The following is a 17,782-nucleotide window of genomic DNA, read 5'->3' on the forward strand; positions in this document are numbered from 1 at the left end:
TTCCTTCCTTCCTTCCTTCCTTCCTTCCTTCCTTCCTTCCTTCCTTCCTTCCTTCCTTCCTTCCTTCCTTCCTTTCTTTCTTTCTTTCTTTTTTTTCTGTTTATTCTGAAGCCTCACTGAGGCACTCATAACCCAAATGCTATGACCTAAAAACGACCATGGAGATAACCCATAACTTGTAATCTGTAATCCTCATGGCAGAGAGAGGTACATACATGGAAGTTGGGAGCCCCAGGCTGTTCTGGAACCCTCAGTGAACTGACTTTGCTTGGAAGTACACTGGACCTTACCTTATTTATGACATATTTTAAACACATCATGTGAAGAATTAAACTTCTGTGAAATGTTGGTAGTACTTGTCAGAATCATACTACCAGCTATCACTCAATTTAATCTGAAAACTTGCTTAGCCTGTTTGTGGAGGCTTTGCTCTCAAGATGAGCTATAAGACCCAGAGGACTTAGTGACAGCTGGATGTGAAGGCAGACTCCCTCCTCATCTCTTCTTTTTTCACTTGACCACATTCCATTCTGGGAATTTTTGGATTAAGTTGGGGCTTTTTTGAATAGCAGAGAGTTCCCCCTTAGGGAACTTTTCCTTGGGAGGTTTATGGGGAGTGAGGAGGGAGACAGGGCATTTTCTATATAAATCTTTTTATTAATACAAATTTTACAAATACAAATGCCAGGGATTTTTGGGAAGTAATTTTTTGGGGGTTAGAAGTCACATTGGAACAGAAGTGTGGCAATTTAGAAAATTCTAACCGAATGTACTATTTAAGAACCTCGTTTGTTCTATGCGTATGTAGTAATAGCTGACATTTTATATACTGCTTTAAGGGTTGTAAAGAGCTTTTTTCCACATATATATTTCTCAAAGACCAGCAAAAATGAGTTGCCAAGTGGTTTAACTAACCATCCAGGAAGATCAGAAATTAGAAGGCCCATCAAGCAAAAGCCTGTCAAATTGCTCTTTGCCTTGCATCTGGTCCTCTCCTTGGCAGTAGTGAGGTGCCCTTCTGTGGGAAGCACACCAAAGGGTGTACTGATAGAGGATAGGGGTGCCTGGTATCCATAAAAAGGTGGCACAGACCATTGGTATCTCTGTGGCCCTTTGCCACCAAAATAAGTCTATAGAATCTCTCCAGGCAAATGTGCATCGGTTAAAACAGTTGTGAAGATTAAAATTAATATGCAAAATTCTAAATATTATATTTATGAATATTTTATTAATAATAAACAGAGACCTAACTAAAACGTTACTAACTGACCTGTTCCCAGGAACAAAAGAAAAAGAGGGAGGAGTTACAGCCAAGTATAAAACAATATGTGACCACACAAATGTGGAGGCGCAGGAGAGATTAAAGGGAATTTTTGGAAAACTAAGGGACTTATGGGGGATGAAGTCCAAGGTTCAAAATCTCCATTTATACACAGTGATGGGCAAACTATGGCCTGCAGGCCAGATGTGGGCCCTCTGAAATGTTCCATGGAGTTGGGGCATTATTCCTAATCTGACAAATACAATGAGTAGGATACAATACAATGAAACATGGAAAGAGTTGCCTTAGAAATAGACTGACAGATGAGCACTTCCTTTCCTTTGGGCCCTTCTTTAAAAAGTTTGCCCATCACTGGGCTAAAAGAATATCGTTCCAAACTAATCCTCTTCCCAAGGAACCATCTGTACATAAGAAGGGTGAAAGCTCTCCTGAAGAACTCCACTTGGCAACCCAGCTTTCAGAACTTTTTACACCTTTCAGAAATTCTATGAGAAAGAAAGTTCATGTCATTACTGAAGATGAGAAGAATTTCAAGACATTTGCTAGTCTTTGAATGACCCGGGCCAATGCCTATCTTTTCAGAATTCAGGCAAAACCAAGCGGGGGAGCCTGGAGAGCAGAATGTGGAGGAAAAAAAAAAGTAAACAACTTCTGAGAACTTTTAATAAGATAATCCAAAAGAAAACCCTTAAAAAAAGGAATGTGGAAATGTATGTGTGTATGTGTATAAAATCTGATTTAATTGTCGCAACAACACCCCTGTGAAGTGAGTGCTATTCCCATTTTACAGATCAGGAACCTGAGGCTGAGAGAATAAGTGATTTGTCCAGGGACACTTGTGACAGTGTTTTCCGGAGTTGAACTCATGTCTTTCTGACTTTAGGCCCAGTTCTCTAACCATTGTGCTGCTGCATATAGAAACCACCTCCTACCATACATTTATATGTATAGTTTTGCTGTTTGTATGTAACTTTCCTAACACATTTTAATACTTCATTTGCTCTTTATCTCTTGCAGGTTTAAATTTAGTCAAATAATTGTTTTTCTGCTTTTCTCCAGATATTTATATTTCTCATGGAAATTTGATTTTTGCATGGGAAAAGAATTCCTAAACGGGGCCTTTAGTAGAGAGAAGAGTAGTCCTAGTTGGAACATGGGAGGGAGTACCTATGGCATGTGCTTCTTTACACAGCAAAGAAATACAGTCTAACTTCCCCAGATTTAGGAGGCTGTGACGTGTCGCCAAGCTGCAAGTCTAACATGTAATTGAAGACTCTTTTTTTTTTTTTTCTTCATCTTTTCCATATAGGACATGCACTTGAGCACTGCAAAATTCATGCTTCTGTATTCTTGGTACTCTTGGCCCAATGTGATTCTGTGTTTCTTTGGTGGCTTTTTAATAGATCGAGTATTTGGAATCCGGTAAGTCCACAGTCACAGCATGTCCTCGAAGGGGTTATTAGTAAACTCTTAGATTTAGCATTAATGAAAAGGAAGGAATGCAATTCAGGCTTTCCTGAAAAGCCTCCAGTGCTGGAGTCAGAATGAGTCTGACGAGAGTTTCCTTGTTTTTCTCTGGGCTGGGTTTTTGAATTTTTCCTGATCATTTCCTAAAATAGTTTAAGATGAGTTAATGCTCTGTTTTATTCCTGCCAAAGACATTGCTACTGATGAATTAACCTTCTGCCCTTAGCAGACTGATGATGTAATATAGACTTGATCTAGAGAGATGGCTTCCTTTTTCCTTATAAATTGGCTAATTGTCATTGCCACTTCTCACAGAAAACGCGAAAGGGGGCAATGTGAGAATGTGATGTTCCAGCCGGCCACCTTTGCCAAATTTTAGATCTGGCCAAAATTTGGGGTGGGGAGCGATTCTGCATACTAGATATTTTGGCATTTTATTTGCATTAGTGAAGCAGTTGGAAGCTATAGCATTGATTCTAGACGAGAGCCACAGGTTAGCATCACCCGCCATTTCATTGTCAAAAACTCTTACAAGTCTGCCACTGTCATTACTACACACGTCTTGCTGTAAGTGTGGCTCTGGTTAGCGAAAACTTTTGGACTTTCATCTCATAATTTTGCTTAAGAGGTTAGAATGAACTAAGTTAAAAATTTGACATTCTTGAATCCTTTGGAATTTTCTGGAGAAATTTGGCTTCTGCAGAACCTTTTGCCTCTTAAAATCACTGAGTTTTCTTCGAGAGAGTGGAGAGACTGTTGGTAGTGAAAATTGAAATGTATTTTATAGATGACTTGGTTACTGGATTATAGTAATTTGTTTTAAATTCTTTCTTCCTAGGTGGGGCTCCATTATATTTAGCTTCATTATTTGTATTGGACAGGTAAGGCTGGCTTGGAGAGGCTCTAGAATTTTTGCCTGAAAAAATGAATTTTGGAAATGTAATGAATACTTAGATACCTGGCTAGATGTGATCTATGGATAAATACCCTTAATGAAGTTTATTGAATTGGGTATATGTCAAATCTGCCTTAAATTTGAGGATGAATGGATTGATATTTTAAAATTTAAATTCTTTTTTTTTTAAACCCTTACCTTCTGTCTTAGAATCAATACTGTGTATTGGCTTTAAGGCAGAAGAATGGTAAGGGCTACACAATGGGTGTTAAGTGACTTGCCCATGATCACACAGCCAGGAAGTATCTGAGGCCAGATTTGAACCTAGGACCTCCCATCTCTAGACCTGGCTCTCAATCCACTGAGCTACCCAGATGCCCTCCAAATTTAAATTATCTTAATAAATTTCTCTGAGTCTGCACAGCCTGGTTAAGGGTTGGACTGGGAATCAGGAAAACTGTTTGCCCTTTATACTAGCTGTGTGACTCCGGGCAAGCCACTTACATTCTCTTCCTCATGTAATTCCTGAGGATTGACTTGCTAAGACAGGTTGTGAAATAGGCTTTTGTTCTGATTGCATTCAGTTTTGATCTTTTCAGTCCGTCCCAGTTGTTGGGGCATTTCTTTATTCTCTTTGGTGCAGGGAGGTGTCTGTACTTTGCTTTTTCCATGATGGCTAAAGAATTTTTCTTTTACAGGTTGTTTTTGCCTTGGGTGCACTGCTTAATGCTTTTTGGCTGATGCAGTTGGGCAGATTTATATTTGGGTAAGTTAGACATAATTTGATTTATTCCTCAAGAGCTAATTATAATTTCCCCCTGTCAATTTTATTTAAAAAATGTCTTTTTATATTTGTTAGTTTTTTTCTTTAAGGGAATTGTTTAAAGCACCCTTCCCTCCCCTCCTTTCCCCTCTAAAAAAATAGGCAAACTATTAATGTGGTGGCTTATTCTGCAGGGAATGAACAAATTCTTTCCCCATCCCTGGTTGTAGTTAGCCATTTTTACCTGCTAGGGATTTTACTGTACTGTCATAAGGCAGGAACCGTTTGATATAGCCTGGTCACTCACTGGGATCTCATTTCCCATACAAGGATATCTGGTAAAGAGCTCCATCGTAGGGGCTGAAGGAATTGAGAGTCTAAGAGGACTTGAGAGGCCAGTTTAGTTTGCAGGTTTAGAAGCCTGTGTATGCCCAGCATGGGCAGAATTGAGGTGGAGGGTACAGTACAATACCACCTACTGGATCCAAGGCCCTGTTTGAAGTGCTGGGGTACCTGGACAAAAAAACCAAACAGGACTTGTCCTCAAGGAACTTACATCTTGCTGGCCATAGGCCATGTGCTTCCGTGGAAAAAAAGAGGATTTTACCAGCACAGGCAACTGTCCACCAATCCACCAGTACCCTATCTTGTCTGTGGCTTCCTAGAGAGCTGCCTGAGGCCTAGGGAGGGAATAGCTTAGGGTCAAAGGGCTAGTGGGTGAAGGTTAGGCTGATTCCCAGCAGCACCCTGACAGGCTGGACTGCTTTTCTATAACACGTACACAGATAAGAAAACACCAAAGAATTGGAGAAAGTATGGGCCATGACTGGAAGGGCATCAGGAGCAGCTTCCTGGAGGAAGTGGGCTTGAGCCTGAGCACCGAATTCAGGGGGCAATGAGTGCCTCAGCAGCTGACCGAACCAGAATATGTAAAGGGGGAAGCAGAGGGCAGCCTGTGGCCTGCTGTGGCTTTTATAGGCCAGTTGTACAAATGAGACAGATGGTAAGGGACTAAAGAACAATTCTAAGATGCTATGTGAGGGAATGAGAGAATACTGTAGGCAATGGGTAGAGGGAAGAATTGAAAGCAAGTGAAAATTCTTCTTGAGGAGGAACTTGGGCAGAGCTTTTTAAGATCATTATATGCAGGTGGATGGAGACTTAGAGGCCAGTTAGTCCAACCTCGTTTCACAGAGGAGGAAACAGGCCCACCAGTGAGAAGTGACCTGTCTGAGTGACAAAGGGAGGACAATTGGTGGATTCAGAAATGTTAGGACCAGGTATGACACATTTGGGGTCCCCTGCTTGTCTGGGATCAGGAGCTGATCTTGTCTTCCCTACAGCAAGAATTGGGGAGAGAGCAGGTTCACTGACATAGAAGGTTTGCTGAGGTGCCCCTGGAGGGATGTAGTAACCTCGGATCATGAACCCCTCTCAGATGGACTCATGGGCTTGCTAGCATTTCAGATACTGGAGAGGCTCATGCTGGATAGATCATGATGACACCAACCATTGGAGCATGATTGCATAAAGGAATGATTCTAATACCTGCTTTTTAAGTCTTGAAAACAAAGAGAATAGTAGAATGTTACTCTGTGTGTGCACATAATCACAGTGTTGGTTGGCCTGGAAGTGTGTGATTTCTTAGGGCAAACTTGTAGAGATTCAGGTGTAAGTGGCCCATCAGGGGAGACCAGATTGCCTATGGAGACCACTGCTTGGCCTAGGAACAAGAAATAAAACAAAAGAGAGGAGAAAAGGAGGGAAATGGAGAGAAGGGGAGGGATGAACATTAAAAGGACCATGTAAAGGAGGTTGGTAGCAGGGACCAGTGAAAGGAATTGAGCTGAAGAAAGGGTTAGGCCTGTGTACTAAGAAAATTACTTTGGCAACCATTTGGAACATGCCCACTGCAAAAATTCAAATGCATGAAAAGTACCTAATAGCAAGAATACTTCATTGTTGCAAGGACCAAGCATGTGTGTTTCTGGGGCCAGATTTCTGTTAATAACCTTTTCTAGTAGTTCAGGCCTTGGGGGCATTAAGAGCCTAGGGCTGCCTTCATGATGAAACATTGGCGGAACGCTTGGGTGCTAGTGGCAGAAGGACAGAGATGAGAGATTGGAGAGAGTGATAAGAGAACTGAAGGTCTCAGGGTGATGATGGGATTGTTTTGGAGTTGAGTAGAGGGAAGTCATAGATGGCAAATAACCTGGAGTGTTGGGGAGAGCCATTTACTGGAGCTCAACTTTCATTGTCCTGCATTGCTCTTCCATCAATTTTCAAAGCCTTTCTGGCCTTCTTTGTCAGTACTATTAGTTTAAGTTCTCCTTAGTCTTCCTTGCCCCTAGACTGTCATAGTGACCTCCTAATTATTCTTCCTGTTGCCATTCTCTCCTTCACATGCTTGCCAAAATCATCTTCCTAATACACTAGTCTCATCACTTTTCTGCTGAAGAGTCACCAGTAGGTCCGTATTATTGAAAGACACCCACTTCTCAGCCTGGCTTTTATGAAAGCTTCTCTACTCCAGGTGTTGTACTGGGCTATCAGAACTCCCTAGTACAGAACCAGATGAATGTGCAATTGGGAAATTTTAACAACAACAACAAAAAATAGAAACATAGAAAATGTTTGGTTTTCTGAATAGAGCCTCTGTCTATTTGAGTTGGGTACCACTGATGCTGGCCTCCACACTGCCTTTCTAGCAGTTTTCTACCTTCTTGCCTCGGCTCTCACCAGAAGCTTGTTACATCTCTGCCTTTTTGAAATCTTTTCTTTTAAGAATTTTTCCTTGAGATCAACTCTATTCCCTCTTTCTCCTCAAATCACTCCTAGGTCTTCGATCTCAGAATCAATACTGTGTATTGATTTCAGGGTAGAGGAGTAGTAAGACTCGGCAATCTGCGTTAAGTGACTTTTTCTGATGCTCTTGTCATGTGTATCCTATGTAAGCATACATTTCTTCTCCCATCCTTTGTCCCATTCATCTTTGTATTTATTCCTGATACTTTACAAGAAAAATTGCACATTGTTGGCACATGAGAGATGTTGAATTGAATGATTGATTTGAATTTTCTTTTTTTAGGATTGGTGGGGAGTCCCTAGCAGTTGCACAAAATACCTATGCTGTGAGTTGGTTTAAGGGCAAGGAATTAAACCTGGTATTTGGACTCCAGCTTAGCATGGCTAGAATTGTGAGTAGGACAACACGCGTCCAATATATTGAATGTTTCAATGGTGGTGTTACACAAACTTTTTTGTTCTGGGTAGGCCGTGTGCTCTTATGTGGACTAGACAGTAGAGAAGTTCTTTTACCATTTCGTATGTAGGGGTTTGTAGACAACTGTGTGTGCATGCATGTGTGTGTGTGTGCACATGTATGGTTTTAATAAGTAAAACTAAATCATTAAAATAACAAAATTTTAATTTTGTTTCTTTTTACTATTTAAATGCTTTGCATAAACATAGACATAAAACCTCTGACATGTGGCTTAAAAGAAATTTCTGTAGAAACTCTGCAATATTTTAATAGTTACTCATTCTAAGTGTTAAGATGATTTTTCAGATATTGAAAACGTTGTACGACATCCTGCTGTCCAGTGAACTCAGTGATAGTAGTTCATATGAAGAGTGTGTGAGGGCCTTTTGAGGTCATCCTGCTTAAAACAGTGATTCCTCTTAGGATATTTCTGACTCAATCCTCTAGTCCAGGGGTCAACAACCTTTTTGTCCGTGAGAGCCATAAACGCCATATTTTTTATAACGTAATTTCGTGAGAGCCGTGCAGTGCTCACAGTGCCGCTCCTGTAACAGCGCCTGAAAAAAATGGACTTTATGGCTCCTGCAGAAAGAGCCAGATTGCCGACCCCTGCTCTAGTCTTTGTTTGCTGAGCCTATATTTTGGGATAATTGAGCCTCCCTGGTTTTGAGTTCCCTGATTTTGAGTAGCTTATTCAGTTTTATTTAAACTAACACACAAACAAACCCCCAAACTCTATTAGGGAAAATTCTTTGTTGTCTACAACCAGAATGCTTCACTGTGTAACTCCGACGCTTTAGACCTCATTGGTCTCCTGTCTTCAGGTAGCTTAAGGGCTATCATATATTTGATAATGCCTGCAAGTCTCTTCAAGGCTAATTGGTCTCATTCCTCTCAGTTGATACAGTGATTCCCAGGCCCTTGTGGGCGCTTTCTGGCTTTGCTTTAGTTGCTCATTATTCCTCTTATTGTAGTCCTCAGCTCTGAACACACTCTGCTAACTTGTCTCTGACCAGCTCCGCTTCCAGGACTAGCCCCTTCCTTGGCTTGGATATGCTTTGGAGGCCTCCAGGAGTTGTACTTCTGACCTGCATTATTCTGCTTTTAGTCAGTTAGAACTTCAAGGTTTCATGTGGTTCAGGTCAGCAGGTGTTCTCCATCCTGTACTTTGGTAACTGAATTAGAAAATAAAAACGTCAGACCTTCTTTAAAACAAAATGAAACAAAACCCCCAAACTCGTTTAATTGTTCCCCGCTAAAAGCACTAGTAGAAGAAAAGAGATGACCCAGAGTTTGTAAATAATAAGGTAAAATGACTGAGCTGGAACTTGTCACCTTGACTTTTAAAAAGTCTTAGATTGGGGCAGCCGAGTAGCTCAGTGGATTGAGAGTCAGGTGTAGAGATGGGAGGTTAGGTTCAAATCTGGCCTCAGACACTTCCTGGCTGTGTGACCCTGGGCAAGTCACTTAACCCCTATTAACTAGCCCTGACCACTCTTCTGCCTTGGACCCAATACATAATTGATTCTAAGATGGAAGGTAAGGGTTTAAAAAACAAAAACAAAAACTAATAAAAAGTCACAGAAAGGGGGCAGGTAGGTAGCCCAGTGGATAGAACATTAGATGTGGAGTTGGGAGTACTTCGGCTAAAATCTGCCCTTAGGCACTTTAGCTGTGTGACCCTGGACAAGTTATTTCACTCTCATTGCCCAGTCCTTACCATTCTTACCATTCTTCTGTCTTAGAACTAATAAGATAGAAGCTGAGGGTTAAAAAAAAAGTCAGATAGAAGATATGTCAGGTAGGTGATGGAGGACAAATTTCACAAGAGTTGCCTGTTTTCTAAGCTTGCAGTATGCTGAGGCAGGCAAGGAAAGCTCCAATAACTGCTGCCCTGAGGAAAAGAGGAGAATCCAGAGGAATTTGTTAGCAGGTGATCACCTACTTCCCTTCTGTTTGCTTTACTAGGAAGGATGGTCCTTGGATTGGAAAGAAGAGAAACAAATGAATAAAGGAGAGTCAGAACTCAGGATAAGTTAGGTGATAATCAAAGAGGCCTTATTGGCTCTTTTAAAAATTAAAAAAAATTTTTTTTAAACTCTTATTTTCTGTCTTACAATTGATACTAGTAGTTTTGGTCCCATGTAGAAGAGGAATAAGGACTAGGTCATTGAGATTAAGTGACTTTCCCAGGGTCATATAGCTAGGAAGTGTCTGAGGTCCGATTTGAACCCAGGACCTCCCATCTTCAGGCTTGACTCTTTATCTACTGAGCCATATAGCTGTCCCTCCTCATTTCATTTTTGACAAGGTTACTGGATGAGCAGATCAGGGGAATGGCATGGATGTAGTTTACCAAGATTTTAGCAAAGGATTTGGCAGAAGCTGTTGTGATGCTCTTGTGGAAAGATAGAAAGGAATGGGCTGGATGATAGGTATTAGGCATTTTGGGACTCACTGGATGACCAGCCCCAAAGTGCATTTTTAATGGCTTCATATTGGCGTGGCAGGAGAGGTTTAATGGAATGGCCCAGGCATTTTTATCAATTCCTGAGAAAGGCAAGGAAGCATGATGTTCCCTTGAGCTTATGAGATCTGTAGGTGACCCAGAAGTAGTAATAATAGTGGACAGCTCCCCAAAGGTCTTGCTGGGCTAGACTCTTGGACCCAGTCTAATAAGATCAATATAGTAGAGTTCCATCTAGTCTTCTGCACTTGGCTTAGAAGAGTCAGCTTTGACAGCAGCTCGGTGTGAGTCAGCAGCGTGATGCGGCCAAGTCTAGGGAGGGGTCTGTCCTGTGGGTCAGACCCTGCCCAGAGTGTGTGTACTTCCTAGCTGCAGCTCTGGGGGCCCCGCTTTAGGAGGGGCCTGGATAAGTCACTAGCAGCAAAGGAAGGCAGCAGGATCATAATGATGATCTTGAGACGATGGCACAGAGCAATTATTTACAATTACGTATGAAAGGGGTAGCCTGGAAAAGAAAGGTGGGGGCTTCAGAAGGACCCTCTCCTGGGAGTGGCTGCCCTCTCCCTGCATGACCCGCTTGTGGAGCGCATTGGAGGGGATCCTTCCTTCCTTTATTCTCGTCCCTGGGATTTGGGGGGTGGTTTCCTCTTCTGCTATTGGAGAACTCAATCCTGAGGATCCTAGATTGAGAGCCAGGAGGGACACCGGAATCCTCTGGGTCAGCCGCCTCCTCTTTGATTGAGAAAACCGTGGCTACAAGGAAGAGCTAACAGGCCACTGCGGGCCTCGGCCTGGACTTCTGCTCCTTGGCCTCCAGAGCTCGGTCTTGTTCGCTGGCCCCTCTCTGCCCCTCATTGTAGTCCCGAGTCCTAACCAACATCCAGCTTCAGTGGAAGTTTGAGATCAGGTGATTTTCTCCTTAATTAATTGCACCTTTTACATGGCATTTATTTTTCTGCATAGTTGTGTAATCGCATCTGGACTTTTCCCACTTTTCCTTAAAGTTTAAGTTTTAGGCCTTCTTGTTTAGACGGATAATTTTCTTCCCAATCATGAGCGTCCTCATATTTATGGAAGCAGAACCAAGAATGAATTCCTTCTTGTGCCTGAAGCCTCAGAAGCTGCCTCACATTCCCACACACAGCTCCCCCAAGCCTTTCTTTTGTAGGACGTTACGGCCTCCACTTACCACAGATGTGTTTGGCAGCTGCCTCAGGCAGGAACACGCGTGTCCCCAGTTTTCTCCACCTCAGATTTCTAGATTGTCCTCCCAGAAAACTCCCCTGGAAAACTCTCTTTGTCAAACCCTTTTCTTGTCGGGCTCCTGGTGATTTAGAGGCTCTGGAGAATAGCCTCCATCATTGAGCCGTCGCGGCTCGTCCTCGTCGTTCCTCGGGGGCTTCCGAAGACACAGTTATTGTGAAGGATTGATGACAGGAACCATGACTGTGTAGAGGCAGGAGAAGGACGAGGCCCGTGTCAGAGGCTGGCCGCGGCTGAGGCGAGGGCGCCGCGGGAGCTGTCACGGGCGGCCTCGCCGGCTTGGCTGTATGTGTGTGCAGTGGAGCCCTGGGAGGGCCTGGGAGCAGGCTCGCCTCCCGAGAAGGAAAGGCAGCTCAGATGCCCGTGTCTGCCTCCTGGGATGGTTCTTTCTTGGGGGTGGGAGCCCCAGCATTTGCCCTCATGGCCCCGGGCCACGCCGGGCGGAAAGGGAGGCTTCGTTCTTGGCCTCGAGGAGCTTCTGGGCTCAGATGACTGTATTTAATGGGGATTTTTAGAAGGAAAACATGCATCAGGTCTATAGCACGTGCATTTCTCACGCACTAGTAATATTTACAGTTGTTTCAGTGTCGTGATTAAAGAAGACATTTTATTTATGTTTTCATCCGGAAGGGGAGCCTCTACTAAGCTTGTTAATAGGGCGGCTTCTTTCGTGATGCATTTCTCTCCCCAGTTGAGAGAGGGTAGCCCCGGGACACATGATAGCATTTAGTCATAATTATTACTTAATTTGGGTTTATCATATGGCTTCGATCCATAGGGATCCAGACCGAATGCTAGTCACACGATGTTCCCCGAAACCCCTCTTACCCCGGAGTGGGGATTAGTGCTGGAACTTCTTTTCCAGCCCATTTTGCAGCTTAAAGGGTAGCGAAAGGAAGCCTGACCTCCTGGCCCTCGGACACTGGGCTTCTCAACGAAGACCCACCGGGGCCTCACTAGAGCCGAGGCAGAATCATCGAGCGCTCGCTCTTGTTGGATTGCTTCCAAAGGCTTTTTCCCCTTGTGTGACTGTTTCCCCCTTCATACAATACAAATGTTTCTTATTTATTTGTTCCCATTAGCTGGCTAGGTCAAGGGAAGTTTTTCTCAATAACCTTTCAAAAGACCTAGAAAAAGGGAGTTTCTTTTGTTCCTTGTCCTCCACAAACTTACTCCTATAGAATGTGCTTGGAAAAGAAATGGAAACTACCTACAAATTAATTAATTAATTAAGAATATTTTCCCTTGGTTCCATGATTCATATTCTTTCCCTGCCCTCTTCCCTCTTCCTCCCGGAGCTGACAAGACTTCCCCCGGGTTATACATGTGTCATTATTCTCATTTGCAGTAGAGCGATCTTTTAACATCAAAACCCCAATCATATCCCCATCCAACCACATAAGAAATGGAAACGATTGATCGCTCCCTTGAAGGTTTGGCAGAAGCGGGTCTTTTTTTGTGTTTTTAAAACATAACATGACTGAAGACTCCACTGTTCTTCTCTTCCTCTTAGGGGAGCACCGTGAACCTGAATGTCATGGGATGGCTCTATCACCGGATAGCCACTTTGATCGGGTCCCCGGGCCACACGACGCTGGGCGTCACCCTGATGATTGGTCAGTGCCTCTTTTGTCCCTTACAGAGCGTGCTAGAAGGGGGCTGTTTGGGGCCTCAGAAGACACACGGGCTCGTCGGGTGGCCAGAGAGGTCAGGCCCCCTTTCTGGCTGGGGGAAGTCATCCTGGTCTGCTCTCCCTTTAGGGGGCTCAGACAGGGAAGGGAGGGCTTTTAGTATTTCCTTCCATCAGGCTCCGTCGTTCCAGGGAGGCCAGGCGTGGGGAAGGTTATGAAGTGCTCGGTTTGGGGAACAGCAGCTTCCAGTCTAGACTGTGGCTCTCTCCCCTCACGAGTCTCTGTCCAGCCCCAAATATTGCAGCATTTTTGGCAGAGAAGGATGGTTTTGGGATGGATGGCCATGCTGATTCTTGATGTTAAATCTCCCAAAAGGTTTCCTAAGCAGGATTGTCCTAAGGAGGCAAGATTGTGCCGTGGAACCCTCCCAAACCATCTTTTTCTCCCATCTTACTCCCTAGGACAGCTGACCCCCATTCATCCCTTTTCTGTGATCACTAAAACTCAGGACATAACTCCATCTGCTGAGTGCTTAGGGAATGGGGATTCGGGTTGGAGGGAGGAGGCAGGCCTGGGCTGGCAGGAGGTGGTTCTACAGAGGAGCGAAGTGTCCTGGCAGAGCAGCCGGGGCAGGTGGTGACTTCACAGAAGGGCAGAGGGAGGCAGCAAAGGCAGCTTGGCCTCCCCAGCCTTCTCTTGGCTCTCTGTCATTGCTGAAAGCGAAGCTGCCCGGGGTTAGTAGGCTTTCTACCTCTTCTCTTCTATTCCCTATTCTGTGGCCGCTCTTCTGCCCTGCTCCGGCCCCTGACCCACCTGAGCCTCCCCGACCCCTTCACTTCGTCTGATGGGGGTCTTCCTAGGATTGTTAGTGGTGGGGCCTGCTTTGGGAACGTCTGTCCCTGCTTTTGAGCACTTTCCGGGCTACTTCCTAAATTGGTGTTATTTCTTGGCTTTTATTTCAGGGGGAGTAACATGTGTCTTTTCACTATTATGTGGTTTGATTCTGGCATTCATGGACTGGAGAGCAGAGAAAATCCTTCATAAAGAACAAGGAAAAACTGGTAAGCTTGGAAGCCCTGTTTTTGCAGGGAGGTTCCTCAGTGCAGTTTTGGGGCTTAATTAGTCACGTTGTTTTTGGTTTTCACTTCCAAAATCTATTTCCTCTTGTCTCAATTTGGACATTTACATATTTTTTTCAAACCTGGTTGGAAACATTATTATTAAGCCTTGTGTTTCTTGGGAATAGAGTATTCCCCTCCGCCCCAGTTATCGTCAAGGGGCTGACCTCACTTAAACATTTCAGCTTCCCATCTGCTTCCACACATTTGAGTTAACCCACAAATATTTTGTTTGTAATTACTTGGCTCCGCTTTTATTTAACTTCATGTGAAACTCATTTAAATTCTCAAAGAAGTAAAATCATCCTCATGATGGTAGAAAACTTATAGTATTTGGAAACTTATGCCGTTCTTGTTTGCTCTTGTTCCTCCAGGTGAAGTTATCAAAATAAGAGACATGAAGGACTTCTCATTATCCCTGTGGATTATATTTTTAATTTGTGTATGGTATTACGTGGCCATATTTCCTTTTATTGGACTTGGCAAGTAAGCAGCTACTTCCTTGCAGGACAGCAGTGTATGGTTTGTGCATCTTGAATGGACACACAATACTTGAGAAGTAAAATCATGTTCTTAGATGTTGATTATATACTTGTAAAGGGGAAAAAAGGAAGATAAGAAAATGTAAGACTTGTTTGATGCTTAGGCGACTTTGTTAGCCTTGAGTGTTGGTCTTGGTGTGTTAATTTTGAGAAAACCCTTTCTAACATTTATTGTCACATTAGATTTCCATTTAATTTTAAGTTTCCTTCCCTCCCATTTTATCATCTTTATTATTCATATATATTGAATCCTACTTTATTCAACTCTTTTAAAATAATTAGATATCATAAGAATAGTTTATAGCTTAGCTCTGATTGCACAGGAAGTCATTTTTATGAAAACATTTGTTTTCTGTTAAGAGTACTACAGAAAATAAGTCTTTGAACATCTTAGTGTCCATTTCAGTAATCAGGTATTCTGTTTCTTTTTTTTTGTAAAGATATTATTTTTTGGGGGGCAGCTGGGTGGCTCAGTGGATTGAGAGCCAGACCCAGAGACAGGAGGTCCTGGGTTCAAATTTGACTTCATCCACTTCCCAGCTGTATGACCCTGAGCAAGTCGCTTGACCCCCATTGCCTAGCCTTACCACTCTTCTGTCTTAGAACTAATACACAGTATTGATTCTAAGATGGAAGGTAAGGGTTTAAAAAAAAAAAAAGATCTGATTTTTTTATTTCTTGAACCTAGCAGTCTCCATGTCATCAAGCAAATTCCAAAAAAGAGTGAAAGGAGAGGGTGAAAACCAAAATTTGTTTAAGTTGTATTTTTTTTTTTTTTGGCTACATAGGAAGTCTGACTAATTGATCACAGTTCCTGAACTGTTGGCAGCTTCTACTTCTTTTGATACTTTAACTCTTTTGTGGATCTCAAGGTTAGGAGACCAGGAAGGGTCAAGATCTAACTTTTTTATAGTTTTAGAACCTTTGCTCATAATTCTCAGTCCTAAAGCCCCTTGAGCAATTATAGCTCTGAGCTTATCGTGTCTAACCTGCCCAGAAATAAGTGGCTGTTCGTGCCAATGGCCACTGTACTTCCTGTCTTTGGAAACCTAGTCAGGAGAGGTATGTATCCAGTTCACAGATCAAAAATTAGCAAAGACCCAACCAGCAGAAGAGGCACCAAATCCTTCCTTCTTACCTTGGAAACAGGAGGACCCATTTTTCTCTTCAGAATATACTTTATTGCTTGTCCTCAGCAGATGGGAATTTTAGTAAACAGTTTCAAATATTTACTAAATATCTTTCTTCCTATTATGTAGTTTTTTGAAATTAGTTTGGAAGAGCAAAGGGCTAATTTTATTTCAGATATCATCATGTAGACAAGGGAGTTGACTCCTTGCCCTAAAAGGGAGAATTAAAAGCCGGGATTTGGAAATCCTTCCCAATAGTGCTGCCCAAAAAGGAAATGGGCCTTCATGAGTAGGTCGTAGATTTCCTCTGTAGAGAGCTTTAAGCGAAGGCTGGGTCCACTTTTTTGGGTAAATGGTTGAGAGGATTCTAGTTCATGAAACAGATGATCCCAGATTGTCCCTTGACTCTGAGAGTCTTTGATAACATTATGTGAGCATCTTAATAACCACCACAGAAGTAACGGCTCTCCCACAGAGCTCTCCAGCTCAGGGTTTGTACTAGCGCCTATTTGGCCTTCCTCGCAGGACAGTCGACAACTCGGCTCACTATATTCCTCCTGGCCTTGCCTCCATTTACTGTCTAGAAGTTTGCTCACTTTAGCCGGCTTGACATTTTATGTCTCACCCACCCTCCACTGGCAGCGGCATCTTTTTCATTCTGAAGTGAGTGAGATTGTCTAGAATTTTATAGTCTGTCCCCTGCCGTGGTGGAGTTTTTAACATTCCACCTGGAGCTCCCAGACCACAAAATGAAACTCCAGAAACTAATGTTTGATACAAAAATGGAGAAAGTTAACAGTTTAAACGTCATCTGGAGCAAAGAACCATTTACATTCATTCAAGTCCTTTCCTGGGTGGAGTGTAATATTAAAAAATAACCAGAATATAGGGATGTCGTAGGTCACTGTAAAGTATTGAAAGACTGAAAAGCTTAAATGCTGAGTGAGCCTGGGGGTCACAGTCCCCGCTCTGTAGGCTTTGTGACCTTTGGCGTCGTATGTGGCGAGCGCTCCTGTTCGCAGCTGTAAACATCCTCGCAATGGTCACTTGCCTAGAGCAAGCGGCCGTCCTGGGCACGCTGGCTAGAGCTCTGTGTCCGTGATGTCGGGCTGGGATTGCGTGTCTGGACCCCCCGCTTGTTTCCTGGGCCACGGGAGCTAGTCATTGGACGAGGTTTTCTGACGGCCCAGAGCCACGCGGAGTCGCATTCAGAATCGTCACGGCCTGCCGCTTTCCCTAAAGGGCTTGACTGTTTGGAAGGGGATCCTTCCGAGCCCCGTTTGGCCTTCAGACTCTCGTGGGGAAGTGGAGGTTTTCAGTCATTTCTTACCCAGATGAGTGTTGTTAGAAGCAGAGAACCGAATGGGGACATTCCTTTTTCTGATTGGCCCATGGAGTGTGAAATCCTTGTTTTTCTGAACATTTACAGCGAAGGTTTCAGCAGAGCTGGAGTTATTGATAGTTTGTTTAACTTGGATCATTGTGCCTTTGTGTCGCCCCTCCTGTTTAACTCAAAGCGAATATCCTCTTGGCTCCTGGAGCTGGAGCTGGGCGGAGTGACTTGTGGGACGGGACCCGGAGGCAGGGGAAGGAGTGACGCTGGGGGCTGTATTTTATCTTTTTTGACAAATGAAATCTTTTCTAAAATTGTCTTTTGGTTTCTTTTCTCTCCCCCCGCTTTCAATTTCAGGCTCTTCTTTATAGAGAAATATAAATTATCCCCACAGACGGCGAGTGCAATTAACAGGTATTGAATCCAATATATTTGTTTCTTCACTGCCAAAGTTGGGTGTTGGGGGTGCAAAAGAAGCAGGAAAAATGTGGGGGCGTCAGACGGAAGCCTGTGAGACCCAGTGGTTGGGAGGACCAGGAGGCTCCAGATCCCTAGAACATCGCAGTCCTGTGGGGAGAGGTGTGTGCATACGTGTGTGTGTGTGTGTGTGTGTGTGTGTGTGTGCATTT

General features: G+C 43.4%; 1 protein-coding gene and 1 pseudogene across 1 annotated transcript in view; both read left to right on the forward strand.

The window, feature by feature from the left end:
• LOC123242040 overlaps positions 1–1,926 on the forward strand; it is an 8,081-nt pseudogene extending 6,155 nt beyond the window's left edge.
• Positions 1–17,782, forward strand: part of MFSD1 (major facilitator superfamily domain containing 1) — a 38,886-nt gene that overhangs the window by 5,086 nt on the left and 16,018 nt on the right. The window contains exons 2-9 of the mRNA XM_044667701.1: positions 2,592–2,704; positions 3,588–3,630; positions 4,343–4,410; positions 7,496–7,604; positions 12,913–13,015; positions 13,993–14,091; positions 14,523–14,634; positions 17,511–17,567. Of these exons, the coding sequence (XP_044523636.1) occupies positions 2,595–2,704; positions 3,588–3,630; positions 4,343–4,410; positions 7,496–7,604; positions 12,913–13,015; positions 13,993–14,091; positions 14,523–14,634; positions 17,511–17,567 (701 nt within the window). The 5' untranslated portion in view covers positions 2,592–2,594. The remainder of the gene's footprint in view (positions 1–2,591; positions 2,705–3,587; positions 3,631–4,342; positions 4,411–7,495; positions 7,605–12,912; positions 13,016–13,992; positions 14,092–14,522; positions 14,635–17,510; positions 17,568–17,782) is intronic.

Source organism: Gracilinanus agilis, chromosome 3 (assembly GCF_016433145.1).
Source record: "Gracilinanus agilis isolate LMUSP501 chromosome 3, AgileGrace, whole genome shotgun sequence".
Taxonomy (NCBI): Eukaryota; Metazoa; Chordata; class Mammalia; order Didelphimorphia; family Didelphidae; genus Gracilinanus; species Gracilinanus agilis.